The sequence below is a fragment of the Staurois parvus genome, unplaced genomic scaffold (genome assembly GCF_062004578.1).
Source record: "Staurois parvus isolate SC_StPar_1 unplaced genomic scaffold, SC_StPar_1.0 ptg000720l, whole genome shotgun sequence".
NCBI lineage: Eukaryota > Metazoa > Chordata > Amphibia > Anura > Ranidae > Staurois > Staurois parvus.
Window position 1 is genome coordinate 1,424,125 of NW_028318516.1, and position 26,043 is coordinate 1,450,167.

The following is a 26,043-nucleotide window of genomic DNA, read 5'->3' on the forward strand; positions in this document are numbered from 1 at the left end:
AATAAAATAAAATAAGATACAATAAAAATAAGATAAAATCGTGCGGATCTTAAACGATCACGATGACAAGTGCGTGGATATCCTTACAGTAAGCCCTTGTACCCTATGACTACGTGCTTTGCACGAAACGTGCCATCCTGAACATATGGTCAGTACTTTTATCTTATTACTTTTGTAACATTACTGATTGGAATAAAGGTACTTTACGCAGTATCACGCTATGTGGTCTCTTATTGGGCTCTCCGTGTGAGTGCCTTCATCCGCAGTGCCCATTCTGACAAGAGATGACCCATGATGGTGATACACAGTAATGGATCGTGGTATCTCTATACCAAGATGACCAGAGGGTTATCCGATGTGTGACCTGACCTGGGAACAGATGATCTACATACCTGTCTGGAGACACATGATTACTCATTGCGTATTTTAAACGCACTTCTGGTGAGTGCGCATTTCATTCATTTGAAGTACACCATCTGTCACTCCCAGATCAGGATATCCACGCACTTGTCATCGTGATCGTTTAAGATCCGCACGATTTTATCTTATTAATATTGGGAATATTGAACCACTATTAATCACCATACGGTGATATCACTTTCTTGCACTTGTTAATATAATAAGAGGATGTGTATATTATAAGTGTTTATTACTAATGAGCGCTGCACCTGCATATTCCTGACTCATATTCTAATTTTTGTGAGTTTCACCTGTACTCTATACTCATTCACATTGTTGGGGGGGGCGGGATCTGGGGGCCTCCTTGTTAAAGGTGGCTTCCAGATTCCAATAAGCCCCCCCACCCACAGCCCCCCACAACCACTGCCCAGGGTTGTGGGAAAGGGACCCTTGTCCCCATCGACACGGGGATAAGGTGCTTTTGAGGTGGCAGAGCGCCCCTGCCCTGAAGCACCCACCCCATGTTGAGGATATGTGGCCTGGTATGGTTCAGGAGGAAGGTGGGCACTCACTAAGGGTCTGGTATTGATTTTGAAGGGTAACCCATGCCTTTTTTTTTTATTATTTTGGCATCGGGGTTCTCATCAAAATCCATACCAGACCTGTCACAGCTGTCAGCGGGGAACTTGGTGGCCGTCCGCTCCTTGTTTACTGGTTGTTGGGGACACTGGCGGCTGCCCTCTCCTTAACAACAAGCTATTTACAAGTGTTGCTATGGACACCAGTGGTAAATTACCCGCAGGATTCACTACTAAAAAACAGAATGCAGCATCTTACTACATACTGGGATACGGGAAGATACCGCTTTGTGATTGGAGCCCATAGTCTCTACAAGTCCATGTTCTAGATTCTCCATCCAACCAACCTTGTAACAGTGAGGGATGGTGTGACCTTCCTGTGTGGAATCCTGGGAATACAGAGGACGGGGACATCTCTCTGGTGGGTTCCTGGTATTAGGTGGCTCCATCATATCCTTGTGTCCTTCTGAAAACTCCTCCATCACTCCATACTCCTCATCCTCCTCTTTATACTCTTCTTTAACATCAATATTATCATCCCCGAGGATTCCACTCTGAAAGATATAATAAAACATTCATTGTAACAAACATGCTGTGTATAAATCACAACTACCAATAATTGTCATCATCTACCTGATGATGGTGAGGGATGGTGTGACCTTCCTGTGTGGAATCCCGGGAATACAGAGGACGGGGACATCTCTCTGGTGGGTTCCCATGACTGGATCCATCTGTAGGAAACACACACACTGACTGAATCCATTGTTTCTATGTGTTTATCAGATGATGGGGGATCTAGGTGGATCCTCCGTACTGCTCTCTCCTTTACAATAAAGTCTCCTCTTACCCGGTGATGTGAGGGGCGGCTGATTGTCCATCATGACGTCCTTGTAGAGATCCTTGTGTCCTTCTAAATACTCCCACTCCTCCATGGAGAAATAGACAGTGACACCCTGACACCTTATAGGAACCTGACACACACAATGATACAGTCACCATCCAGACACATCCCTTGTCTGTTACTGGAGAATGTCCCAGAATTCCCGGCACCGCTCACCTCTCCTGTCAGCAGCTCCATCATCTTCTTGGTGACTTCTAGAATCTTCTGCATGTTGTGTCTCTCAGGGTTTAGGGAGTCACATGGAGGCACTGTGATGGTCATATGATCACCTGACTTCAGAAGAGGAAATCTCTGTATTGAGGAACCAATAGGAATATCATGTTAGAATCCCAGAATCCTCCTCACCTCTCCGGTCAGGTTTGTGTTTTATTAATAGAGATGAGTGATGTCATGTGACCTCCCAGAATCCTCCTCACCTCTCCGGTCAGGTCTGTGTTTTAATAATAGAGATGAGAGTGATGTCATGTGACCTCCCAGAATCCTCCTCACCTCTCCGGTCAGGTCTGTGTTTTATTAATAGAGATAAGAGTGACGTCATGTGACCTCCCAGAATCCTCCTCACCTCTTTGGTCAGGTCCGTGTATTATTAATATAGATGGGTGATGTCATGTGACCTCCCAGAATCCTCCTCACCTCTCCGGTCAGCAGGTAGATGATCTCCAGGGTGAGGTTTAGTATCTTCTCAGTCATGTGACTCCGGTCCTCCTCCATCCTCATTGGTGCCATCATGTGATCTATACAGGTCTCCTTGTAGACGGATAACTTTGGGAAATGAAAGTAAGAATGATTTGGATGGTATTGGTCACACAATAATAGGATGTGGATGTGAGGGGGGAATAGGAGGGTTGCTGGACATTTAAGGACTACTACCCCCATGGGAAGATATTTAATCTGGACTGTTTAGGGTTTACAAAATTTTCAAGGTCCCGGGACCCTCTTGACCTGCTGCATCAGAAATCCCCTTTTCTCTGTTGGGTTTGTTTGGTCTCTGAACTGGTTTTGATGAGTATTAGATCTGCAGACAAGGAATGATAAATATGATCCTTCCTATGACTTGTTTGCTCTGAGGCCGTGCTGTGAGGTCAATGTCGGCTCATCATGAGGTCCAGGAAGGGGAACTTTCTGGCTGGAATTGCTGGATAATCAGGATAATTGGCAGAACTCCAGCTGCAAGGCTCTAATCTCCAGCAGCCTGCTTACTGACAGGAGTGATGTCACTGTCACTCTCTGCAATAAGAGAAGAGATTGGATTGGGTAGCAGGAGGATGGTGCTAGTGGAGTAGAGAGCTGTGGGGGAGGAGTCTGTTCTCATCTCTTCTATGTGTGGGTAGGAGGAGGACAGCAGGGGGAAGGGTTTGATCTCTTAGTTGTCAAGTATTATGAAATTTCCAGGACATTGTACAGAGGGGCAGTGGCTTTCTCTGGCTCTGAATTCCAGTACCGGGCACTGCCAGATTCTGTGGTATGGGAAGGTATTGGACTGTCCGCCCATTAAGCATTAATACTATGCAAACAGACCTCCCCAAGGACCAAGTGTCCTTCTTTGTTCTATTTTGTGTCTTGCAATATATTTCTTGACCAGTGAGATGGAGAGGTGAAGACTTCCTACACGTGCTGGCAGGAGTTCTTTAAGGAGGTCAGAAAAGTAAGTGAAGGTGGGGTGGGAGGACCATCAGAGACCAAGAGTTCCTATGAGCCCTAAAGCCCCCTCTTACCTCAGAGCCTTGCAGCCTGAATACCCCCTCAGAGGCCCCCACAGCCCTTCAGCCCCACTAACCTCTCAGAGTTGTTCAGCCCCAATACTTCCTAACGGGCTACCAAAGTTCTTCAGTTACTCCTCCACCTCAGAGGTCCCAGAGTCCTTCAGATGCAGGAAACTCTCAGAGGTCCCAGAGTCCTTCAGATGCAGCAACCTTCACAGGATCCAGAGTTGTTTAGTCCCACTACCTCCTCAGAGACCCCTCAGCTCCTCTACTTCCCTCAGACCCCTCAGTATTTCCCTCCCTCTGACACCAATGATGGAACATATTCTTCATGGCCGGCTGGGGAATGTTTCCTTCCTCCTGAGCAGCAATGTAAGGGGCTCTATGCTCCATACTCCTGACCCCGGCACTCCATCATTGTGTTGGCTGCATAGTGTAATGATTGCCCATTGGCTGCCTGTGTAGTGTCATCATTGCCCTTTGTAGGCCATGTATGGTCAGGATGGTCCTTGTCTTGTCTATTTATTGTCAGTGCTGTTTGTTTAGAGGACCATATTACTAGAATTTATCTCCACAATGAGGAGAATGTTCCGGCCCCGGAAGTGGGGGAATGTTCTGCCCCTGAAGGGGTTCATCTGGGTTCCCACACTATATATGTGTGTATCATCATCTGCTGGGGATAAAAGACGTCACAGTGACTACGGAGGAAGAGAACGGACATGACTATGGAGGAAGAGGACGGACATGACTATGGAGGAAGAGGAGGGACGTGACTATGGAGGAAGAGGACGGACGTGACTATGGAGGAAGAGGACAGACATGACTATGGAGGAAGAGGACGGACGTGACTATGGAGGAAGAGGACGGACGTGACTATGGAGGAAGAGGACGTAGATGACTATGGAGGAAGAGGACGGACGTGACTATGGAGGAAGAGGATGGACATGACGGGGGGGTTACTGGGTGTAAATAGGAAATAACATCTTATTACCTCCTCTGCTGCTACTTCTGGTAACGTCTATTTTATACTTCAAAACCACCTGGAACATCCTGTCTGACATCACTTCCTGTCTGTACCTGACATCACTTCCTGTCTGTCTTCCATAGAGAAGTCCTGCCTGGGAAGAAGTGAGATCACCACCTTCTGGAACTCAGAGGAACTGCAGCCCCGAGAAACATCTGTAAGGCTCTGTTCACAGCTTTGTAGTTTGCTTTTTGCAGTGCTTTTCGCAGTTCATTTTGCATTTTTGCTATGTTTGTAAGGGAGAATGTCACCAGCACACCGAGGATCACCAATACGGGGCCAAAAGTTTTAATGAACGATCACATAGTTACAGCAAGGCAATGTATCGGAGTCTCGCAGGACCCCTTCATCAGACATGTGACGGAGGAGTCATGCGAGTCTCTGAAACATTGCCTTGCTGTAACTATGTGATCGTTCAGTAAAACGTTTGGCCCCATATTGGTGATCCTCGGTGTGCTGGTGACATTCTCCCTCGCTGATTCTGTTTGGTTCCAGCCGACGGTCGCTGCAGCACCCACTTATACACACAGCCATTTGTAACATAGGAACGTGTGCGTTTGGATTGTACACTTGCATGTTGATACGTTTGTGATGCGTTTTTACTGTGTTTTGCGTTTTGTTCAGCTTTTTTTTTTCTTTTTCAAAGTGGAATTTTGTTTTTGCTGGGCAGAATAAAAATGCAAAAACACACTACCATACATTTCAGCAGATTCTCCATTGAACTCTATTATAGCAAAATGCTGCTTTTTGCTTTTAAAAAAGTCCTGGGCCCTTTCCAAAAACACAACTCAAAAAAGCCTAAATGTGAACGTGTCCCATAGGAAGCCATGTTAAGTTGTTGTGTGTTTCTGAAAATAAAAAGTACTAACATACACGCTGGTGAGAATGGAGCCTGAATAATCATTCCTGTAAAATATCTGCCTTACACGGCTACCAGGGAAATTCATATATAACACAAGATAAGGAAGAACAAATCATTCTAGCTCTTATGGAACCAACACTTTAACAAAGATATTTTATTACATATAGAAGACAAATTAAAACAGATTCCCTCTGAAATCAAATTTTTGGTGAAGAAAATGTAAAAATACTCTTTAATGCATAAAAATATCTATCAATCCACTGATAATGAAGATGTTAGACATAAATGACAAGGATGTAATGGTCACAGAGGAATGGTGGTGGAGATCTCTCACAGTAAGAACACTTCCTTGAATGGTTCTATAAATAAAGAATGAATCCTGGAGGGAATAAAGCTGTAAAGCAATAAATAATATATAAACTGGGCCATCCACTTCATCCATAAAGACATTGTGATTGAAGATCTTCTAGATCACATAGAAGGAGGACTCATCCATGATTTCATACATTTGTTTGGAAGGATAGAACAATCCTCAGAAGGGAACATGTAGGATGACAGGAAAGGCTCCTGACTGGTGAGATCCTCCAAACATAATGATGACATCCATGAACTGGAGCGAGCTCGTTGGGGTGATAAAGCCAATCTGGAAACACTGTGTAGACGTTCTCCAAGAACTCAGCACACTCCAGGTGTGGAGAAAGTCTCCAGGTGGGTTTAGCCTGTCATTTATCATAGATACAAACACACTGTAACCGGGATGGATCACTATGCCATTTGCTTTCTTTTTTAGTCTGCTGGCATAGCTGTGTCCAAATTCGATAGATCTGTACCTATGATCCGCTGTGCTTTATTTCTCCTCCTGAGACCGACACTTCCTATCCTCCATCCTACAGCCATCATACTACACTGCAGTGTGGATGGGAAGAATACTCTCCATGGTGCAATGATAGAAATGGACCAGAATTCCTGGACACCAAAACACCAATCATATGAATGTGGAACTCTTTGGTGTAATCCTCTTTGGACATACTGCAAAAAGTTCTGCAATGCCTTCTCTTCTCACCTTGGAACTCCTATCTGAAGATATCCACCTGTAAACTTGTACACAAAGGGTATTTGCTCTGTCAAAGATCTGCTGAACAACACTTACATAAGAACGTTTCAGGATCCCAGCCTCACTTATTTTCCGGACCAGAAAGACTTCTACAAATTCCTCAGAATTAGACATATGCTACCTCACCTGCACTGGTGTGAGAACACTCAGCCCATGGGCCTCATAACACTCTTCAACAGCTCTACACTGTCCAGCTCCCATCTCTCTACCTTCTACCACCTACTCCAAAAACAAACTCATACAACCAAACTCCCAACGATGGGATTCTGGAAAATCGGAACGCTAATTCTCTATTTGTGAAAAAAAAAACAATAATTTCTTATTTCTGTTATAAAAAATATCCAAGAAACTCAAATTTTGTCAGAAATTTAGGCTAACATGTTTTTTGCTATATGTCTTTGGTAAAAGAAAAATCCCAATAACTGCATAATAATTGCTTTGTGTGAAAGTTATATCATCTACAAACTATGGGATAGATAATGGAATTTACACAGCTTATACTTTCTGACTGCCATCACATTTCTTGAGGTGCTAAAATACCAGGATAGTACAAACACACCCAAATGAGCCCTTTTTGGAAAGAAGACACCCTAAGATATCTGCTGAGAGGCATGTTGAGTCCATGAAAGATTTATTTTTTTCCACAAGTTTTTTTTTGTACACAAAATTGTCACTTAAATGACATATTGCTCACACAAGCCATGGGTATATGTGGAATTACACCCCAAAATACATTCTGCTACTTCTACCAAGTATGGGGGTACCACATGTGAGAGACTTTTTGGGAGCCTAGCTACATACAGGGGTATGAAATCCAATGACCACTTTGAAAGGTGCATAACTTCCTCATTTCACTTCCTCACTACCTATCACAGTTTTGGATGCCCTGAAATACCAGGATAGCACCAACCCCCCTCCCCAAATCACAGTTCTGATATACATATCTGGCCAGCTTATTGGGGAAAAATAGTTTGAATGCAAGGTGGCCTAAAAATTAATGAGGGACTCATCAACGCAGATTTTTTTGGTGGGGAGTATAGACATCTGCACATTTTTGGTTAAGTTGATTTACAAGGGGACAAATTTTGTGGAGCCGGTCAAATTCGTCAACCCGAGGATGACAGATTGTATTGTCATTGAAATGCATAAACACATTATACTCTCATATCTATGCCTGGCCATGACAGCAGAGAACACGGCATATGATGAATCAGGTCTGTGGACCAATACAACTGCAGTTCATTTTTCTTAGTAATGCCCATGTTGAGGGTTAGGCCCAAAAAAACCTTAAATTCAGAAAGCATAATAGGTTTCCATGCGAACAGTCTGGCAAGGATTGAATTTGGGTTGGTGGTGATAAACTGTTGTGCATATAAAATGCTTTTATCCGCAATCAATTCATACAGATCTTCCGTGAAAAACAGCTCCAAAAAATCAAGGGGAGGAGTTAAATTTGCTGTGTCCACCTGAATTCTGGGTTGGGCAGTGAATGGTGGAAGTACGGGTGCTGCAGAATTTGTGGGCTGCCAATCGGCAAGCATACCCAGAAGGATACTAGGGGCTCTATGGGCCTGTGTGTGAAGTTTTGGTGGCTTCGGGACACTACTTGTACTCACCACTGCACCAGCTTGTACTGCACTTATGGGACTCACCATGTCACCAAGTGATACTGCATTGCTGGTATGTGAAAGACCAGGATGTACTAGGCCGCTGGTGATCGCCATTCATGCGGCACTCTGCTGCATATGAGAGTCATCATGCGATTGTAACACCTCATCACCCTGGGAATGGGGTCGGGTACGCCTGACCTTAGCAGGGACCTCTTCTCCATCATCTGAGCGATCTGTCAGGGTACCACTGTTGTCTACAGGTTCATATTCTGTGGCTGATTGTGTCAGTGAGTCTTCCCCTTCACTCTCATCTGATATGCTCAGAATCCTGTAGGCCTCTTCACTGGAGTACCTTTCGCTGGACACTAAATATATAGGTACCTAGTGTGATTCATAGGAAAAAGAGTGCCTGGCTGGCAGGGACTGCTTGAACCACTCAAAAAAATGTACTTGCAAGTGCTAGCAGAGATCAGGCCTGATTCTGTGAACACTGCGATTTTGTGTGCAATGTATCCTGTGACAGTGACCTACTGACACTGCACTTGCTGGGGGAGAAGGGGGGGGAAGCGTAGGGGCTAAAAACAGGTTCTGGCAGGTGCCGGGGCTGATCCCGCTAACGCTGCATTTTTGGGGACGCTATACTAATGTGAACGCTGGCATATTTCTGATCTGATCAAAGATATTGATCCGCTCAGACACTATACTAGCAATGGAGGTTTATTGTGTATGAGCGTGTTCCTGGCAATCAAGGGGTTAAATGCGATGACTGGTGTACTGACGGGCAATCTGATGCTATCTGGGAGGGATGCTAACTGACACTAATGCTATCTGAAGTCGCTGGTGACACTAATACAGTAATCAGCAAAAAATCTGTACAATGTACTAATGACACTGGTGACAGGGCAGTGAAGGGGTTAACTGGGGGGTGATCAAGGGGTTAAATGTGTCCTAAATGTGGTTTTACTGTGTGTGTAGTGCTTTTACTCACATGGATCTGCTTTCTTACCTCTCTGGGACAGAATATGCTCAGAGAGAGAAGATGTCATCATTTCCTGTACCTGTGTAATGGAAACACATCTACAGGAAGATCTCTGATAGAGCAGGGATCGATCATCAGATCCGAACATCACTGGCCTGAACATGATGATTGATCGGTCAGGAACTGAATCACGGCAACGGCAGGTTGGTGTGTGCACATGTGCCCCCCTGGCAACTGCGGGAGCGCAAATCACATACATATATATACATATACACATGATTTTGTGCAGGGAGTCCGCCCTGTAGAAGTATTTCTATTATAGGGCGGACTTAAAGTGGTTAAGGAAAGTGCGGCGCTGTATTTCTATTTATTGACATTTTTGCACATTTATATGAGTATGTTCAGGTGTGGGCAGCGTTTTTTCAGTTGAATTCACTGTTAAGTTGGTTTTTGATTATTGATCACCTTTTTTAGCTGCTTGTGGGAATACTTTGTATTATTTGTGCTCCTCTTCACTAGTGTACCTTTCCAGTTCCTGTGTTTATAAATATGGACACAGAATGATCTCTGATTCTGTACAGGTGATCAGCAGGTCCAGGTGATCAGCAGGTCCAGGTCAGAAATCATTGGCCTGGACCTGATAATCGGCTTGTGATGTACTGAGTGACAGCACAGTCAGGGTGGTGGGCTCACACGTGTACATGTACTGTATGTGATCTGGAACAGAGGGGCTGCCCTGCCGCAGTATAAGTGTGGTGGTCGGTCCTGAACTGGGTAAAGTCAGATTGTTTGCCGATGATCTTTTACTTACTTTGGTCCAACCCAACACCTCCCTGCCAGTCCTATTCTCTGTACTCCATACATTTCCCTTTCCTCTGTAAAACAGAATGATAGTTTCCTTGGCCCACCTCCTACCTGGATTATTTGGGCATTCATCTCCCTCGCTCGTACAACACAGTCCATGAGGCCAACTACATCCCCACTTTCAGATACTTGAGAGTCCTACTTCTGTCCTGGACTCATCTTCACCTCTCCTGGATAGGGAGGATCAGTGATGGAAAATTGGCAATTTTACCAAAACTCCTTTACTTGTTCTGTACTCTTCCCCATCCCCACCCCCATCAATCCCCATCTCCTCCTGTATTCTGAAATCTTTTTAAAATCAGGTCTTGTGATTCCACTGAGCAGACAAAGGGCCACGAATCCCAAGACATACTATGTTTATACATAAGGAACAAGGAGGTTTGGGTGTTCCAAATGTTACTAAATATTTCTTGGTGCCCAGATTGCCCCACTAACCCCCCTTTACACCACAATACATGGCTCCTTATGGGCTGACTTAGAAGCATTGCTCTGTTCTCAAACTTCTCACCATTCACTCCCATGGAGTCCTCCTAAATCCAGACCTACGTCTATCAGCCTCTTGATGGGTCATACACTCTGCACCAGGAACTCTAATAAATATTCCAGCAACTTCATATCACCTCACTTGCCTCTCTGTCCTCTTTTGGGTGATCCTAAAACGGTTACAAACGTTCCTAATCTGCGCTCTCCCCGGAACCCTCGGTACATCTTAATGCATTTGCAGCCCCCAGGCCTCACAAGTTCCCAATATAAATTGTCACACATTTCATACCCTGGACTTTGTCTGCCCTTGTACTACATAGCTGGGGGGAGATCTAGAGGAGATTGTCCAATCAGATTGTATAAGAAGGTATTATAATGAGGGAGGTGTGGTCCAGAGCGGTGAACACGCCCTGTCACACGCCCTTCTGTGATGCCACAAGGAAGTGAAGCTTCTGGGAAGTGGCCTACAGGAAGTGAATGCTGAGATATCATGGACAGGAAATGATGCAATCTGAAAATCCGTTCCAACGTTCCAATAAACTGACAGACAAGTGATGGTCCTGTGGATGAGGGGAGAGGAAAGCCCATCGGGACGGCCGGACCAGAGACGGCATCAGAGAACGCTTCTGTGTATTATGGGAAGGGAAATTCTGCCCGAAAAGGGGAACTTCTCCTTTAAGTATGGACCAAACTGGTCACGTCTGGGTGAATGACGGTCCATTCATTCAACAATTTATAGACTCAGCCAATCACAGGGCAGGACTCCATTGTTATTCTTCTCCTGCCAGCAATGGCCAACCCGGTCCCACACTTCATCCATGTCTTTGGGGACCTCTGATCTCCTAATGAACTGTTTCTTCCATGATGAAGATCAGCCATGGAGTATATCTGAGGTGTATATCAGGGTGTGCTTCTTCCCCACATGAGAGCTGGGATGTCCAGCAACATTCATCTAGAAGAAATTTCCCGCACTCAAGGCACTAATACACCTCCAGGGTTGTGTGGGACCCCTGATGTACAGGAAGACAGGACTTCAGTGAGGAACATTTCACTCACTCAGGACAGGAAAGTGGCTTCTCCCCCATGTGAGATTTCTTATGCCTGGAAAGATTGAAGCTCCTTGAAAAACATTTCCCAAACAGAGAATAGGAATACGGCTTCTCCCCCGTGTGAGATCTCTGATGTGTAACAAGTGTTGATTTATATATGAAACATTTCCTGCACACAGAACAGGAATACAGCTTTTCCCCGTGTGAGATCTCTGATGTGTGTACAGATCAGACTTCTGTGAAAAACATTTCCCACACTGAGAACAGGAAAGTGGCTACTCCCCCGTGTGAGATCTCTGATGTTTAGAAAGACTGGACTTCTCTGAAAAACATTTCCCGCACTCAGGACAGGAATACGGCTTATCCCCCATGTGAGATCTCTGATGTTTGTAAAGACTAGACTTGTCTGAAAAACATTTCCCGCACTCAGGACAGGAATACGGCTTCTCCCCTGTGTGAGATCTCTGATGTACATAAAGATTAGACTTCTGTGTAAAGCATTTCCCGCACTCAGGACAGGAAAATGGCTTTTCACCCGTGTGAGATCTCTGATGTCTGGAAAGAATGGACTTGCTTGAAAAGCATTTCCAGCACTGAGAACAGGAATACGGCTTCTCCCCCGTGTGAGATCTCTGATGTCTGTAAAGACTGGATTTTTGTGAAAAACATTTCCCACACTCAGGACAGGAATATGCCTTTTCCCCCGTGTGAGATCTCTGATGTGTGTAAAGACTGGACTTCTGTGAAAAACATTTCCCACACTCAGGACAGGAATGTGGCTTCTCCTCCGTGTGAGATCTTTTATGCACATTAAGATGGGATTTAGAACTGAAACATTTCCTGCACCCAGGACAGGAATAAGGCTTCTCCCCTGTGTGAGATCTTTTATGCACATTAAGATGGTATGTAGAATGGAAACATTTCCCGCACTCAGTGCAGGAGAAGCTCTTCCCTGTTGGAAGGCCGGCCCGGTCCCGCACAGTCTGAGCTTCCTCAGGATACGAGGAATCCGATGGTCCATCTACACTGGGTGGTGCCGGATGGACATTGGAGGAAGCCGGGTTTTCTCCTGGACTATACTGTGTGATGTCCTCATCTTCTACTTTCCAGTCTGGAGACAAAGTGAGACAATCCTCGGAGGTTTTCCTCATCTCCCGGCCATGGACTAAAATACAAAGACAAAGAGGATTACTAGACAGGAGCTGATTGGTTCCCCCAAACCAGGACTCCGCCCACATCAGGCAGCTTGGTCTCTGAGGAGCTTACAATTCCACCCTCAAGGGAACTAGGAAATGGCTCCTCTGATCTCCTACCAGGTCATTTCTTTATTCATGGACCTTAGTCAGAGAGTGAGGAAACAACTAGAACTGATACATAAATTGTGTCTGCAGCACAGAGAAGGAAGATTATCCGAGAGAAATCCAGGAATACAGGACGGGGAACACAGCTCAGGAAAGTGACCAGGGGATTACAGGCTGATATCACCCAGTCCCCGCCCTACTCTGGACCAATCAGTGAGCAGTATGGGTGGAGGAATGGATTTAGTGTTCATGACCCACCTGTGCTGATCTCTGTAGGAGTGTCCTCCTCTATAAATGTCCCCGTTATTCCATCCTCCTCCATAGACTGCTGATCATCCCTCACATACGCCTCTTCTTCTTCTGCTTTCACCTCAAATTCTATATCGATTGGATCTCCACTCTAAATCAAGGAAATGAGAGAAAATATCATCTGTAAAATATAAGGTCACATAAAAAATCCACATATGACCTCTGTGAGTTGGTAACAATGCAGATAATGTACAGATCCTAATGATACTATCAGTGATTGTTCCTCATCTACCTGATGATGGTGAGGGATGGTGTGACCTTCCTGTGTGGAATCCCGGGAATACAGAGGACGGGGACATCTCTCTGGTGGGTTCCCATGACTGGATCCATCTGTAGGAAACACACACACTGACTGAATCCATTGTTTCTATGTGTTTATCAGATGATGGGGGATCTAGGTGGATCCTCCGTACTGCTCTCTCCTTTACAATAAAGTCTCCTCTTACCCGGTGATGTGAGGGGCGGCTGATTGTCCATCATGACGTCCTTGTAGAGATCCTTGTGTCCTTCTAAATACTCCCACTCCTCCATGGAGAAATAGACAGTGACACCCTGACACCTTATAGGAACCTGACACACACAATGATACAGTCACCATCCAGACACATCCCTTGTCTGTTACTGGAGAATGTCCCAGAATTCCCGGCACCGCTCACCTCTCCTGTCAGCAGCTCCATCATCTTCTTGGTGACTTCTAGAATCTTCTGCATGTTGTGTCTCTCAGGGTTTAGGGAGTCACATGGAGGCACTGTGATGGTCATATGATCACCTGACTTCAGAAGAGGAAATCTCTGAGGAACCAATAGGAATATCATGTTAGACTCCCAGAATCCTCCTCACCTCTCCGGTCAGGTCTGTGTTTTATTATTAGAGATAAGAGTGATGTCATGTGACCTCCCAGAATCCTCCTCACCTCTCCGGTCAGGTTTGTGTTTTATTAATAGAGATAACAGTGATGTCATGTGACCTCCCAGAATCCTCCTCACCTCTTCGGTCAGGTCTGTGTTTCATTAATCGAGATAAGAGTGATGTCATGTGACCTCCCAGAATCCTCCTCACCTCTCCGGTCAGGTCTGTGTTTTATTAATAGAGATAAGAGTGATGTCATGTGATCTCCCAGAATCCTCCTCAAATCTCCGGTCAGGTCTGTGTTTTATTAATAGAGATAAGAGTGATGTCATGTGACCTCCCAGAATCCTCCTCACCTCTCCGGTCAGGTCTGTGTTTTATTAATAGAGATGAGAGTGATGTCATGTGACCTCCCAGAATCCTCCTCACCTCTCCGATCAGGTCTGTGTTTTATTAATAGAGATAAGAGTGATGTCATGTGACCTCCCAGAATCCTCCTCACCTCTCCGGTCAGCAGGTAGATGATCTCCAGGGTGAGGTTTAGTATCTTCTCAGTCATGTGACTCCGGTCCTCCTCCATCCTCATTGGTGCCATCATGTGATCTATACAGGTCTCCTTGTAGACGGATAACTTTGGGAAATGAAAGTAAGAATGATTTGGATGGTATTGGTCACACAATAATAGGATGTGGATGTGAGGGGGGAATAGGAGGGTTGCTGGACAACCACTTGTTTCATTTTGGATAGAGTAAGGGAGGGTTATAACCTCTGTCAGTTGTTTTTGCGATCTGTGTCCCATTGGGGAGATTTCCCTTCACTTCCTGTCCCATAGCCAAAACAAGTGAGAGGAAATCCCCACCAAAAGTGAGGGAATTCTGGTGTCACCAGAACTAGTTTCCTCATTGGACGATATACCCTCTATTAGTGTTCTGATGTCAACCCAAAATTTGGGGCTCTCTTTCACTCTTGGTTATAATGGTCACCGGGACAAATGGGGGCACAAACCGCAATAAAAACTGACAGATGCTCTAATTCCTCTCTACTCCAAAACTACAAAAAAAAAGTTTTACCTTTAGTTATACCTTAGGAACTACCGTCCCCCACGGGAACACGTTTACTTTAGATTGTTTAGTGTTTACACCCCAGAACTCTCTTGGTCTGCTGGATCAGAAATCCCCTTTTCTCTGTTGGGTTTGTTTGGTCTCTGAACTGGTTTTGATGAGTTTTAGATCTGCAGACAAGGGATGATAAATGGTTACATAGTCGGTAAGGTTGACTAAAGACACCCGTCCCTCCAGTTCAGCCGCAGTGCGTGTATCTGCGTGTCTATGGCACCATCCTCTTCCATATCCCTTTACATTGTGTTCCCTAAGAAACACATCTAAAAGGTTTGTGAATGTATCTACACTCCCGCTGACACTCCAACTGTGGAAGGGAGTTCCACATCCTTACCTTTCTACCTATAAAGAACCTGACACACAGTTTAACCACTTTACCACCAGAAGGTATTACCCCTTCATGACCAGGCCATTTTTTTCCTGTTCAGCACTGCACTACTTTAACTGGAAATTGCTTGGTCATGCAACACTGAACCCAAATGCAATTTATATCATTTTTTCACACAAATGAAGCTTTACTTTGGTGGTATTTGATCACCACTGGGGGTTTTTATATTATGTGACACACTGCATTGTTACTAATTGCAGATTGTTAAATGGCCACAAGATGGCTGTGCTCTGCAGTTCAGCTGACACAGGAAATTGTACAGCAACACTGAGAATGTTGGGACTAGTATGCTGCAAGCAGGATTTCTTCCTTCAGTTCAGCTGACAACTAGAGATCCCAATTAAGTGAGTAAAGGGGCTGGAGCGTATAAAAGGGAGGAGAGGAGAGGCAGGGTGCGTGTGAGAACAGAGTGCTGATCCAATGCTGATCCAGGAGGTCTCAGGCTGGATTAGATTGAATTGGAGGACGGAGAAGGGAATTTCCAGATTGTTGATTGTACAGAGAGGCAGGATAGTTGATCCTGCATGTAGGTGGATCGTGCCATTGCCATTGGCACCGCTATCTCCATGGGAAGACAGCCAGAAAAGGGGCCCCCCAGCAACAAGGACATCATTTCACACCACTACTTTGAAGGACTGGTGAGAGAGTTCCTAACCCACACCACACCACCATGTGATACAGGTTCCATAGTTGTTGCCGGTTACTAAGTCCAGGATTCTTACAATACAGACGGCCACATAGAGACAGTCTCTGTAGCCCAATCAGTGCTGTGGCCTATCTACACCAGAAGCCCATTGAAGTATCACACACAGTATATCAGCCCTAATAGATTCTGCTTGCCTGATTGGCAGGAACTGGAAAAAAGTAAAATCATATTACCTCCGGCCTGTTCTACACAAAGTTCCACTAGGACACTGGGGCTTGTCAATCCACCAAAAGGTAGTGCAGTGTTAGTACTGTCACTGTGCTGCATATGAGAATAATCCTGCATTTCTAGCACCTCAGCAACCTGGGAATGGGGTTGGGTGTGCCTGATCTTAGCAGGGACCTCTTCACCATCATCTGAGATACCTGCTGGGGTGTCACTGCTCTCTACAGGTTCATAATCTGAGCCTGATTCTGATAGTGAGGCTTCCCCTTCACTCCCATCTGTCATGTTGGGAATCCTGTACGCCTCCCTAGGGAACCTTTTTTTGGACACTAAATTTACAGGTACTTAGTGGTGACTATGGGAAAAAGAGCTCCTGGATAGCAATCAGGGACTGCTTGTGTGCTAGAAATAAAATGACCTGCTAGTGGTAGGAGAGATCAGGCTCAGATGTTGCTGACTCTGGTTTTGCAGACAATGTATCAGAGATGGCAGTGATCTGAAAAATTATACTGACATTGCATTTGTTGGGGGGGCTAAACGCAAGTGGTGGCAGTGATCGGGGCTGATCCTACTAACACTGCATTTATGGGGACACCATTCCATCGGGGATACTAGTATAGTTCTGACCGTGACCAGGATACTGGTCCAGAGAAACACTATACTAGTGATCAGCGATTTATAGTGTGACTGATAATGTGGCAGCCAATCAGAGACTAGCAGTAACTGACACTGACTGGGGGGGACACTAACTGATGTCACTAGTGACACTAATACAGAGATCTGTGATAATACTGTACACTGTCACTGTACTAATGACTCTGTCTGGGTGATGGGTGATCAGGAAGGCAATCAAGGGGTTCACTGTGTGCCTAACAAGTGTATGTGTGCTGATTGTACTCCCAGACTGGATGGATTTTCTTCCTGATCTCAGCTCTGAATGGTAAGTGAGATCAGGGAGAAGAAGCAGCCAGATCTTCATGTGTGATCACTAACACCCTGATCTCTGTGTTGTGGTTGTCCACAGTTATCAACAGGTTCACAGCCACAATCATTGGTTGCAAGCCTGACAACAAACTCATGCTGTGTCCAACCACAGTGTGAGCAGCAAGGGGGGGCGTGCTCTCCTGTAAACCAGGAAGTTGCTGGCAGGCAAATGGTTAAACACTTTTCCCTTTGTAAGTGTCAGCGCTGCTGCAGCCCTTTCTGTACATCACAGAGATGTCCCTTCACAGGGGGATTAGGACACCTCCAGGATTAGGACACTCCCAGGATTAGGAAACCCCCCAGGATTAGGACAACCCCCCCAGGATTAGGACACCTCCCAGGATTAGGACGTCCTTTAGGATTAGGACATCCACCAGGGTTAGGATACTCCCCTGGATGAAGACAACCCCCCAGGAATAGGACAACCCCCAATATTAGGACACCCCCATTATTAGGAAACCCCCCAAGATTAGGAAACTCCCCAAAAATGTCATTTAACTGCCTCCTGTCTGCCATATAAGGTAATGACAAGTGCAAGGCGGTTCTCTTGTTCTGGGAGGATGTCATATGACGTCATCTCACTCTAACCATGCGTGTGCGGCTCCGGGAGTGCGCAGCACGGCGATCAGCGGTGTGCTGTGTCCCTGGGACATAGCGGATCACCGATCAATGGAAAGAGCCAAAGATATGATTGAAGAGCCAAAGAGCGATCAGCTATGATTGTGTCCAATCATAGCTGATCGCATGTAAACACGGAAATGCCGGTTATTGGCATTTCTTTCCTCTCGGGCTGTCACGCTGACAGAGGAGAGGAGAACCGGTAATCAGCATTCCTCAGAGGGAACATGTACACTGATCATCAGAGCACTGATGATCAGTGTGCCCTAATGAACAGTGTAGCCCCAGCAGTGCCACCTGTCAGTGTCCATCAGTGCCACCTGCCAGTGACCATCAGTGCACATCAATGCCACATATTAGTGCTCATCTGAGCTGCCTTTCAGTGTCACCTACCAGTGCCAGTCAGTGCCGCATATCAGTGCAAGTCAGTGCCGCCTATCAGCGCCCATCAGTGGTGCCTATCCATGCCGCCTATCAGTGTTATATATGAGTGCTGCCTTTCAGTGCCCATCAGTGACGCCTGTCAATGCCCATCAGTGACGCCTGTCAGTGCCTCCACATCAGTGCCCATCAGTGCAGCCTCTCAGTGCCCATCGCTGCAGCCTCATTAGCGCACATCAGTACAGGAGATAAATCACTTATTTACAAAATTTTAGAGCAAAAACTAAAAAAAAAACATTTTGTCCTCAAAATTTTCAGTGGTTTTTGGTTTGTTTAGCAAAAAATAAAAAACTTAGAGGTGATTAAATACCACCAAAAGAAAGCTCTATCTGTCACAAAAAAATGATAAAATTGTCATATGGGTACAGCGTTGCATGACCGCATAATTGTCATTCAAAGTGTGACAGCGCTGAAAGCTGAAAATCAGCCTGGGCAGGAAGGGGGGGTGACAGTGCCCGGGAGGGGAGGGGTTATAGGTGTTGGACATTTATAATGTTTCACTTTAACCATTTAGAACCTCCCTGCTCCCGGCCAACTGGATTCCTGCATTGTACATGTCCCTCAGGGTGATTGTCTGACACCCCCTTGTCTATTAGCCCAACTATTGTGCATTGGCTGCCATTGACTTCAGGAAGGATTGAGTTCAGCCAGTTCACTGAGCAACACTGGAACCGAACCCAGGAGAGCTCAGCTCACTCCTATGAGAAGACCACGTGACAATGGAGGAAGAGGACGGACGTGACAATGGAGGAAAAGGACGGACGTGACAATGGAGGAAAAGGACGGACGTGACTATGGAGGAAGAGGACGGACGTGCCTATGGAGGAAGAGGACGGACGTGCCTATGGAGGAAGAGGACGGACGTGCCTATGGAGGAAGAGGACGGACGTGACTATGGAGGAAGAGGACGGGCGTGACTATGGAGGAAGAGGACGGACGTGCCTATGGAGGAAGAGGACGGACATGATGGGGGGTTACTGGGTATAAATAGAACATAACATCTTATTACCTCCTCCACTGCAACTTCCGCCAATGTCTCCTTTGTTCCTGTCTGTACCTGACATCACTTCCTGTCTGTGCCTGACATCACTTCCTGTCTGTGCCTGACATCACTTCCTGTCTTCTATAGAGACTTCCTGTGTGGGTAGAAGTGAGATCCCCACCTTGTGGAGCTCAGAGGAACTGCAGCCCCGAGAAGCGTCTGGTAGTGTGACCCCGGCCTTGTGCTGGGTGTGTATGGACTGTAGATCCTTATAGAGGGGTCACCTCCACTCCCACCAAGGGGGACAGAAATATATGACTCCTCGGGGGAGGGGTTTTGGCTCCTTTGATTTTGCAGTAACATTGATGGCAGATTTAGTCCTGTAGAACATCTGGTATATGGATACAAAGCCCCCCAGCTGGGAGTAAAGGGTGGAAATGGCTGGTGACCCCCAGATTTGGGCAATGATGTCATCACTATAAATGGATAAAACCCGCGCTATGTGTAACAACTCCAAACCTACAAAAACCTTCTAGCGGACTGCTGCTGTAACAAAGGGAAGGATTCCCTGTCATCTAGAAGAGCATTATGTGTCACAGCGCTGTCCTATTGTGTGTGCACAGAAATCATCACAAATACACTACAAATATGTGGAGACATTCAGAGATAAAGAGCTCGGGGCTCCAAATCCTATTCTCTGCACATCCACTGCTTCCACTTTACACCCACTTCAATGGTCTTATGGGGTTTATCAATAAATGAAGGAAACTGAACCGTGTGCAAATCCATCCACAACATAAAGTGCTTTGTGCTCAAGATGCTGCTCCCTGCAGATCCACTGCTTCCACTTTACACCCACTTCATTCATCTCATCAGATTTGCTGCTATAGGAAATCATCTCAAATCCTGTGCAAATCCATGGAGACAGACAATATTGTGTGCTCAGTATAGTGTTCTCTGCAAGTCCACCGCTTCCACTTTGCATCTACTTCAATCACTCTCCACCCTTTACTCTGGGCTGGGGGGCTTTGTATCCATATACCAGATGTTCTACAGGACTATATCTGCAATCAATGTTACTGCAAAATCAAAGGAGCCGAAACCCCTCCCCCAAGCAGTCATATATTTCTGTCCCCCTTGGTGGGAGTGGAGGTGACCCCTCTATAAGGATCTACAGTCCATACACACCCAGCACAAGGCCGGGGTCACACTACCAGACGCTTCTCGGGGCTGCAGTTCCTCTGAGCTCCACAAGGTGGGGATCTCACTTCTACCCAGACAGGAAGTCTCTATGGAAGACAGGAAGTGATGTCAGGTACAGACAGGACATTTTAGAGGAGAGGTAAATCAGGAGGAAGCAGAGAGTTGACATTCCTGGATCTGGCAGCAGAGGAGGTAATACGTAGATGAACCCCTTCAGGGGGAGGAGTTGATGATAATATATTTGCCCCCAAAGCTGGCCTACATGGTTCAGTTTTATCGTTCAGCCAGCGGGATGACCATAAAAATTGAAGCGATTCCCCCATCCACACATTGGAGGTGGATGGGGGAATCCTCCCCGCTGCACTCTTGTATTCTGACAATGGGGGGACTCCTCCGCTCTCAGAATACACAGATCAGCACTGAAGCTATTGGCTGCAGCCGCTGGGGGAGTGGCTTTTATCCGGCAGTGGCCACACATGGATGGAAATGTGAGCGATCCCTGCTGAACCAGCTGAATTTCCATGGATCTATGGTCACCTTCAGTGACTTCCTCCCCTCCCCCTCATCTCCTTCATGATGGAAGTCATGCTGAGATCATCTCCCATTGGCTGAGCAATATTCTCATTTGTCTCTCAGCTCCTTCTTGCTATTCCTCGTCCTGCCTGTTGTTTCCTTGGATTGATTTTCTGTGTAGTGACCCCGGCTTGGTCTCTTGGATGCGCTCGTCTGTTGCTTGCCCTGACCTTTCTCCTGATTCCTGGATCTCCTCCTCATCTCTCCTCCATATCCTCTTACACCGCTTTTCTCCACACCTGCAGTGACCCTGGGGGGAGGAAACTTGGCACCAGCACGCCGCCAAATCCATCCCCACCATTAGGGGCTCTGGAGACAATTGTCTGCTATTTACACTCCGTTCCTCCGCACGTCACCTGATCACATGACAGCTTACTGCCACAGATTCCGGACAGATTTCTGGATGGTAAAGGTCAAAGTTCACTCTTCAGTTTAGGAGAGGTAGGACGCACCCAGGAACAAGGATTTGGTTTGCATGGGAGCCTCATATAGAGGACCCCTCAAATCTCCCCATCCAAATGTCCCTCCATCCAGAGTCTATATGTCCTATGACATCACACTGACCTCACAGCTCCTCCTCCCAATGTCCCTCCATCCAGAGTCAGAGAATTCTATGACATCACACTGACCTCACAGCTCCTCCTCCCAATGTCCCTCCATCCAGAGTCAGAATCCTATGACATCACACTGACCTCACAGCTCCTCCTCCCAATGTCCCTCCATCCGGAGTCAGAGAATCCTATGACATCACACTGACCTCACAGCTTCTCCTCCCAATGTCCCTCCATCCAGAGTCAGAGAATCCTATGACATCACACTGACCTCACAGCTTCTCCTCCCAATGTCCCTCCATCCAGAGTCAGAGAATCCTATGACATCACACTGACCTCACAGCTTCTCCTCCCAATGTCCCTCCATCCAGAGTCAGAGAATCCTATGACATCACACTGACCTCACAGCTCCTCCTCCCAATGTCCCTCCATCCAGAGTCAGAGAATCCTATGACATCACACTGACCTCAAAGCTCCTCCTCCCAATGTCCCTCCATCTGACATTTTCCTGATGCTCTTAGGATGTGGGGCCCCTTGGTATCCTCACATGTAAAGTGGGACTGTTGGTCCTGCGTTGTATGTAATGACATCAGAATGCTGCAACAAGCCTATACCCTGCGTAGTGTGGGGGTCCTGTGGGGGGAATTATACCTCAGCCTGAAGTGGGGCTTTAATAAAATGGAGACCTGAATGGAGAGGTGAGGAGGATTCTGGGAATATCATTTGATGTGACTATTTGTGTTCAGATGTAGAGTTTTCCTCCTGTGAAGTCTGGAGATCATATGACATCACATTGCCTCCACCTCCCTCCCTGATAGAAGAGAGAAAGAAGAAGAAGATTCTAGAAGTCACCAGAGAGATCACTGAGCTGCTGACAGGAGAGGTGAGCGGTGCCGGGAATTCTGGGACATTCTCCAGTAACAGACAAGGGATGTGTCTGGATGGTGACTGTATCATTGTGTGTGTCAGGTTCCTATAAGGTGTCAGGGTGTCACTGTCTATTTCTCCATGGAGGAGTGGGAGTATTTAGAAGGACACAAGGATCTCTACAAGGACGTCATGATGGACAATCAGCCGCCCCTCACATCACCGGGTAAGAGGAGACTTTATTGTAAAGGAGAGAGCAGTACGGAGGATCCACCTAGATCCCCCATCATCTGATAAACACATAGAAACAATGGATTCAGTCAGTGTGTGTGTTTCCTACAGATGGATCCAGTCATGGGAACCCACCAGAGAGATGTCCCCGTCCTCTGTATTCCCGGGATTCCACACAGGAAGGTCACACCATCCCTCACCATCATCAGGTAGATGATGACAATTATTGGTAGTTGTGATTTATACACAGCATGTTTGTTACAATGAATGTTTTATTATATCTTTCAGAGTGGAATCCTCGGGGATGAGAATATTGATGTTAAAGAAGAGTATAAAGAGGAGGATGAGGAGTATGGAGTGATGGAGGAGTTTTCAGAAGGACACAAGGATATGATGGAGCCACCTAATACCAGGAACCCACCAGAGAGATGTCCCCGTCCTCTGTATTCCCGGGATTCCACACAGGAAGGTCACACCATCCCTTACCATTACAAGGTTGGTGGGATGAAGCATCTAGAGCATGGATTCATAGAGACAATGTGTGGATTTTTTATGTGATGTAACAATATTAAAGCTTATGTCTTACAGATGATATTTTCTCTTGGTTTAGGTTGAAGATCTGATAGATATAAAAGTTGAGGGTAAAGCAGAAGAAGAAGAGGCGTATGTGAGGGATGATCAGCAGTCTATGGAGGAGGATGGAATAACGGGGACATTTATAGAGGAGGACACTCCTACAGAGATCAGCACAGGTGGGTCATGAACACTAAATCCATTCCTCCACCCATACTGCTCACTGATTGGTCCAGAGTAGGGCGGGGACTGGGTGATATCAGCCTGTAATCCCCTGGTCACTTTCCTGAGCTGTGTTCCCCGTCCTGTATTCCTGGATTTCTCTCGGATAATCTTCCTTCTCTGTGCTGCAGACACAATTTATGTATCTAGACTGGATTTATGGAGGTTCTGGGGTTCAGCTGGCAGCAAAATTTTCATTTTCACAATAGACATTACTAGACCTAAGCACCGGGGGCATGTGATTTGGGTCTTCTGTCCCATGACCGGGTCTAGCAAGATCTCTGACAGAACAATTCTCCCAGAGATACTTACTCTGAGTGCAGTCTCAGGAGATGGGAGGCAGCGGTGTGAGATCTCTGCAACTTGTCTCGTGTAGACATTTAATCTTCCACTGATTACTGGATACCAATATTATGAGTCCTGACCCTTATACTATAACATTTATATTGTATATTACATATTGCTGACCCCCACACTATGTACTTCTTGTGTTGGGAAGATGGCGATGAGTGATAGAGGGGGTGGGGACCCTCGTCCTATAATCCCCTCATCACTGTCCCTCCTATAAAAGACAGTTCTGGTTGTTTCCTCACTCTCTGACTAAGGTCCATGAATAAAGAAATGACCTGGTAGGAGATCAGAGGAGCCATTTCCTAGTTCCCTTGAGGGTGGAATTGTAAGCTCCTCAGAGCCCAAGCTGCCTGATATGGGCGGAGTCCTGGTTTGGGGAACCAATCAGCTCCTGTCTAGTAACCCTCTTTGTCTTTGTATTTTAGTCCATGGCCGGGAGATGAGGAAAACCTCCGAGGATTGTCTCACTTTGTCTCCAGACTGGAAGGTAGAAGATGAGGACATCACACAGTATAGTCCAGGAGAAAACCCGGCTCCCTCCAATGTCCATCCGGCACCACCCAGTGTAGATGGACCATCGGATTCCTCGTATCCTGAGGAACCTCAGACTGTGCGGGACCGGGCCGGCCTTCCAACAGGGAAGAACTTCTCCTGTACTGAGTGTGGGAAATGTTTTTCAGTGAAGTTCAGTCTTTCCAGACATCAGAGATCACACACGGGGGAGAAGCCGTATTCCTGTCCTGAGTGTGGGAAATGTTTTTCATTGAAGTCCCATCTTTCCACACATCAGAGATCTCACACGGGGGTGATGCCATATTCCTGTTCTGAGTGTGGAAAATGTTTTTCACAAATATCCAATCTTTATAAACATCAGAGGTCTCATTTTGGGGAGAAGCCATATTTCTGCCCTGAGTGCGGGAAATGTTTTTCAGTGAAGTCCAGTCTTTCCAGACATCAGAGATCACACACGGGGGAGAAGCCGTATTCCTGTCTTGAGTGCGGGAAATGTTTTTCACGGAAGTCCCATCTCTCCATACATCAGAGATCTCACACGGGGGTGATGCCATATTCCTGTTCTGAGTGTGGAAAATGTTTTTCACAGATATCCAATCTTCACATACATCAGAGATCACACACGGGGGAAAAGCCATATTCCTGTCCTGAGTGTGGGAAAAGTTTTTCACATAGATCCAATCTTTACACACATCAGAGATCTCACAATTGGGAAAAGCCACTTTCCTCTCCTGAGTGAGGGAAATGTTCCTCACTGAAATCCTGTCTTCCTGTACATCAGGGGTCCCACACAACGCTGGAGGTGTATTAGTGCCTTGAGTGCGGGAAATGTCTTCTAGATGAATGTTGCTGGACATCCCAGCTCTCATGTGGGGAAGAAGCACACCCTGATATACACCTCAGATATACTCCATGGCTGATCTTCATCATGGAAGAAACAGTTCATAAGGAGATCAGAGGTCCCCAAAGACACGGATGAAGTGTGGGACCGGGTTGGCTATTGATGGAAGGAGAAAAATAAAAATGGAGTCCTTCCCTGTGATTGGCTGAGTACATTTTGTGGTGGGAGATTTCACAAACACTTAGAGGTCTGTTTAAAAATAAATAGTTCTTCCTCCTGTATACTGGACACGTCCCCCCCTTCCTGCCCAGGCCGACTGGTAACTATCAGCGCTCTCACACTTTGAATGGCAATTACACAGTCATGCAACATTATACCCAAATTATATTTTTATCATTTTTTTCACACAAATAGATATTTATTTTGGTGATATTTAAACACCACTTTTTACCATTTTTCTTGTTTCTTGTTTTTACAAATAAATAGTCTTTCCTTATAAATGTAGACAAAGGTGTATTCTGCGCCATTTCTTGGGTACAATAACCCCAATCAGTGTCTATGATTCAGTGTGTAGGAGAGTTATAGAGTCTACAAACTATGGGATAGATGTCTGAAAATCCATCATGTCTGATGACGGCAGATCTCATTTCTGAGGATCAAAAACACCAGAACGGTACAAATTGTCAGAACT

The 26,043-nt window shown here is 46.0% G+C and overlaps 2 protein-coding genes across 2 annotated transcripts in view; one reads left to right on the forward strand and one right to left on the reverse strand.

Annotated features, from left to right (window-relative positions):
- The window catches only part of LOC149445473 (uncharacterized), a gene marked incomplete at its 5' end in the record, with an annotated part of 164,533 nt that extends 150,778 nt beyond the window's left edge, over positions 1 to 13,755 (reverse strand). Inside the window, 3 exons of the mRNA XM_089653775.1 lie at positions 6,531 to 6,558; positions 11,619 to 11,695; positions 13,558 to 13,755. Coding sequence (XP_089509901.1) covers positions 6,531 to 6,558; positions 11,619 to 11,695; positions 13,558 to 13,755 — 303 coding nt within the window. The remainder of the gene's footprint in view (positions 1 to 6,530; positions 6,559 to 11,618; positions 11,696 to 13,557) is intronic.
- Positions 13,756 to 16,097: 2,342 nt separating this feature from the next.
- Positions 16,098 to 23,615, forward strand: LOC149445478 (uncharacterized). Its single transcript, XM_089653776.1, has 3 exons — positions 16,098 to 16,169; positions 23,141 to 23,347; positions 23,463 to 23,615. Exons 1-3 carry the CDS (start codon positions 16,098 to 16,100, stop codon positions 23,613 to 23,615), a joined length of 432 nt encoding a protein of 143 aa, XP_089509902.1.
- Positions 23,616 to 26,043: the final 2,428 nt, after the last annotated feature.

Coding starts and splice junctions, on each gene's coding strand:
- LOC149445478 (XM_089653776.1), top strand. CDS start 16,098: ATGGGAAGACAGCCAGAAAAGGGGCCCCCCAGCAACAAGGACATCATT. Junction 16,170..23,140: donor ACCACTACTTTGAAGGACTG/GTGAGAGAGTTC, acceptor TATATCTTTCAG/AGTGGAATCCTCGGGGATGA. Junction 23,348..23,462: donor CCATCCCTTACCATTACAAG/GTTGGTGGGATG, acceptor CTCTTGGTTTAG/GTTGAAGATCTGATAGATAT.